The sequence below is a fragment of the Miscanthus floridulus genome, chromosome 14, assembly GCF_019320115.1.
Source record: "Miscanthus floridulus cultivar M001 chromosome 14, ASM1932011v1, whole genome shotgun sequence".
NCBI classification, from domain to species: domain Eukaryota; kingdom Viridiplantae; phylum Streptophyta; class Magnoliopsida; order Poales; family Poaceae; genus Miscanthus; species Miscanthus floridulus.
In genome coordinates this window covers 97,957,562-97,961,009 of record NC_089593.1, presented here as the reverse complement: position 1 = coordinate 97,961,009, position 3,448 = coordinate 97,957,562, and the positions used below count along the sequence as shown (strand labels likewise).

The 3,448-nt window shown below is 54.0% G+C and overlaps 2 protein-coding genes across 2 annotated transcripts; one reads left to right on the top strand and one right to left on the bottom strand.

Annotated features, from left to right (window-relative positions):
- Positions 1 to 608: 608 nt before the first annotated feature.
- LOC136504099 (BTB/POZ and MATH domain-containing protein 4-like) lies at positions 609 to 1,187 on the top strand. Its single transcript, XM_066498964.1, has one exon. The coding sequence runs from the start codon at positions 609 to 611 to the stop codon at positions 1,185 to 1,187; it is 579 nt and encodes a 192-aa protein (XP_066355061.1).
- Positions 1,188 to 2,254: 1,067 nt separating this feature from the next.
- On the bottom strand, positions 2,255 to 3,448 carry LOC136504097 (L-type lectin-domain containing receptor kinase IX.1-like). The gene has a single exon (XM_066498963.1). The coding sequence runs from the start codon at positions 3,446 to 3,448 to the stop codon at positions 2,255 to 2,257; it is 1,194 nt and encodes a 397-aa protein (XP_066355060.1).

Genomic DNA, 3,448 nt, shown 5'->3' with positions numbered 1-3,448 from the left:
ACGGCCCGCGAGGAGTCACGCTGCACACAACACACTCTGATCGTGAGTTCGCGACGTGTGCCTTACACACACGGAGCTGGCGAGCCACGCCGCCGTGAAGAGCTAGACTACCAGAGACACGGACACGACGCACGAGGACGGCGACCAAGTAGGGCTCCACGATGACGACATCTTGATTCTTGGCTTCTTACGAATTGCGATCACCGATTAGTTGTTTAAGCCCAATGTATTTTTTTTCTTTTTTCTTTTAATTCAAATTAATTATTTGTATAGTATTCTAGACTTCTAGTACTTTGTACCTATATAGTCATATTTTTCTTCTAATTTAGGTGTTAGAATTTTAGAATGTTACCTAAGAAACATTTGTCATGTGTAAGAAAAGAAAACGAATATATTGTTTTTTTAATCTACATTATTTCTCGATAATTATCAGACATGTTAAATTAAAAATATGTTATTAAATTTGCTTTTATTTTATAAGTAAAATTAGTATCTATATATTATAAGATTTTATACATTATGAAGAGCAGCCGTTGCGACGAGATCGCCGGTTGGCCCTGAAATCCTACGACCGGCCCTGCCACCATCCAGCAGATCGATCACCAATAATGTCGTCGTCGTTGTCTCGGCGTCTCGTCTCCGGCTCCGTCACCGTCGCGCGGCGGGCGAACGGCAGCCACCTGCACCGGATGGACGGCTACTCGCTTCTCGAGCAGGCGATCAAAACCGGCAGCGCGGTCACCTCCAGCGCCTTCTCGGTCGGCGGCCGCAAGTGGGAGCTCCTCCTCTACCCCAACGGGATCGACGCCGACCACCGCGGGTCCGTGTCCGCCGACCTCAAGCTCGCGGACGAAGGTTTGCGGGAGGCCACGGCCACGTACCGCGTGAGCATCCTCGACTACGCCAGCAACCCGGCGCACAGCCGCACCGTCGGGCCGTGCTGCTTCGAGGGACGGAGCTACATCGGGTCGTCGTGGAGGACGAAGGACGAGGCGGGGGAGCTCATGAAGAAGACGAGCGTCGACAAGCTGGTGGCGGCGGAGGAGCTGCGGAGGTCGGCGCCGTTCCTGCTCCGGAACGACCGCCTCAACGTGCTGTGCGACGTCTCCGTGGTGGAGAAGGACAGTAAGCGTCGCAACAAGTGGTTTATTGGACTCGACCGCGCCTTCAATTGCTTCAGTTATTAATTAGCTAGTGTTATTATTAATTTACTCCATACGTGCAGCTTATATTTATGGATTACTATAGTCTATATACTAATATTAATTATGTGTAATCCAAGAGTTATTAGCTAAACTTGCTATTTGCTTTGCTTGATGAAGTACTATAATCTCGCTCGCTTGTTTGGAGCTCAGCATGCTTCTGAACAGGCGATTCATGCTTGCAATATATGTCTGAAATATTTGCAACACTGTAACATTCAGATGAAATAATTGCAACATATATCTGAAACAGGTGAAACATTTGGAATAAATACTTGCAACATATATGTATAGCCACTGCAACATATACAATATCCAGATAAAACACTTGCAACATACGTTTGAAACAGCTGAAACATATGAAACATACACTTGCAACATATGTATATAGCCATTGCAACATATGCAACACCAGATCTACTTTTGCAACATCCAGATGAAACATATGCAAACGCATAAAACATACGGTTGCAATATGTACTTGTCTACGTGCTGTTGTCCAATGGAGGCCGGTTGACACGGCGCGGGGGAGAGTAGTGTGAGGCACGAGCGGGGGCGTGAGGCATGAGGTACGGACGGGGTGCGCGGCAGGCGCGAGGCGCGCAGCGCACGCGGCGCGAGGCGGGTTTGGTGCGACCATTCAAGGCGCGAGGTGTAGGGGCGCACGACGCGAGGCGAGGAGGTGCATGGGCGTGAGGTGCAGGACGCAAGTGGCGCATGGTGTGTCCATGCGACCATGCGAGGTGTGAGTTTTATTTTTGGAAAATGCGAATCGTGAGGTGCAGGGGTGCAAGGCGCGAGGCGCGTCCGTCCAATCCGGACAGAGAGACAGCCTGACAGGAGCATTACCGATAAAAAATTCGTCCAATATTTGGTGATTTTTGTTGCTACCAGTCCCCTACCCTATTTTTGCGACAATCACAACTGTTGCAAAACCCTTCTTTGCTTATCCCCTCCTTCCCAAAACGCTGAAACAATCCAGCCATATTCGGATGCCACACGTCCTTGCGTTTTCTGGTCAATCGACAGCTCCTAAGGTGAGTTCAGTTCCGTCAAACCAGCTCAATGCCCGCACTGATTACAGGTGCGCCGCAGCTGCTGGTTGCAGAATCAAACAACGCATTGGCTACAGGCTGAACGTGTGCTGCGACGGCCGGAAACTTGGACGGAAGGATCGGCAGCGGCGCGTCGAACCGCAGCACATTGAGGGCGTGCCTGATGTCCGGCCTCTGGCTCCGGTCCGGGTGCGCGCACCAGAGCCCGACGTCGAGCACGCGCTCCATCTCCTGGACACTGTACTCCCCGTCCAACCGTTGGTCCGCGGCCTCCAAAACCCTCCCGGCTTCGTGGAGGTCCCAGACCCTCTGCACCAGGTGGACCGTGCTCCCGTTCGGCAGCGTTACCACGGGGCACCGGCCGCAGGCTACCTCGAGGAGCACGACGCCGAAGCTGTACACGTCGGACTCCACGCTCGTCCTGCCGGTGTTCAGGCACTCCGGGTCCACATACCCCGTCGTGCCCGCCGCTGCCGTCGTCCGTGACCTCCGGCCGTCCTCGATCACCCTCGCCAGCCCAAAGTCGCCGAGCTTGGCGGTGAACGACGCGTCCAGCATCACGTTGCTTGGCTTGACGTCGCGGTGCACGACGCGCAGCTCCGTATCCTGGTGCAGGTACAGAAGCGCCGAGCCGAGCCCGAGCACGATCTGATACCTCACCCTCCACGTCAGCTTCTTGTTTGGGTTGTAGAGGTGGCCATCCACGCTGCCGTTGCGCATCAGCTCGTAGACGAGCAGGAGGTCGTCGCAATCGCAGTCACCGTAGCACCAGCCGACAAGCAGCACGAGGTTCCGGTGCCGGAGACGGCTGATGATCCTCACCTCCGACATGAACTCGTTCCAGCCCTGCGGAGAAGTCTTGGAGACCCTCTTGATGGCCACGTCCAGGTTCAGGTCCTCTAAGAACCCACGGTACACCGATCCGAAGCCACCTTCTCCTAGTTTCCTCTCGTCGGCGAAGTTGTTGGTGGCGGCGGCGAGCTCTTCGTAGGAGAATCTCCTTGGTCCAGTCGTCCCTTGCTCCAGCTCGATGACTTCCACAGCTTCACCTCGTAAATACGTCAGTGCTCCGGCGGATTTCTTCTTGGCCGCCGTTCTGCCTTTGCGCCGTTGCAAGTGGTACTGACGGCATAGACCGAGCCAGGCCAAGAACCCCACTGTGCCGGTGACGGGCACGCCGGTTACCACCAT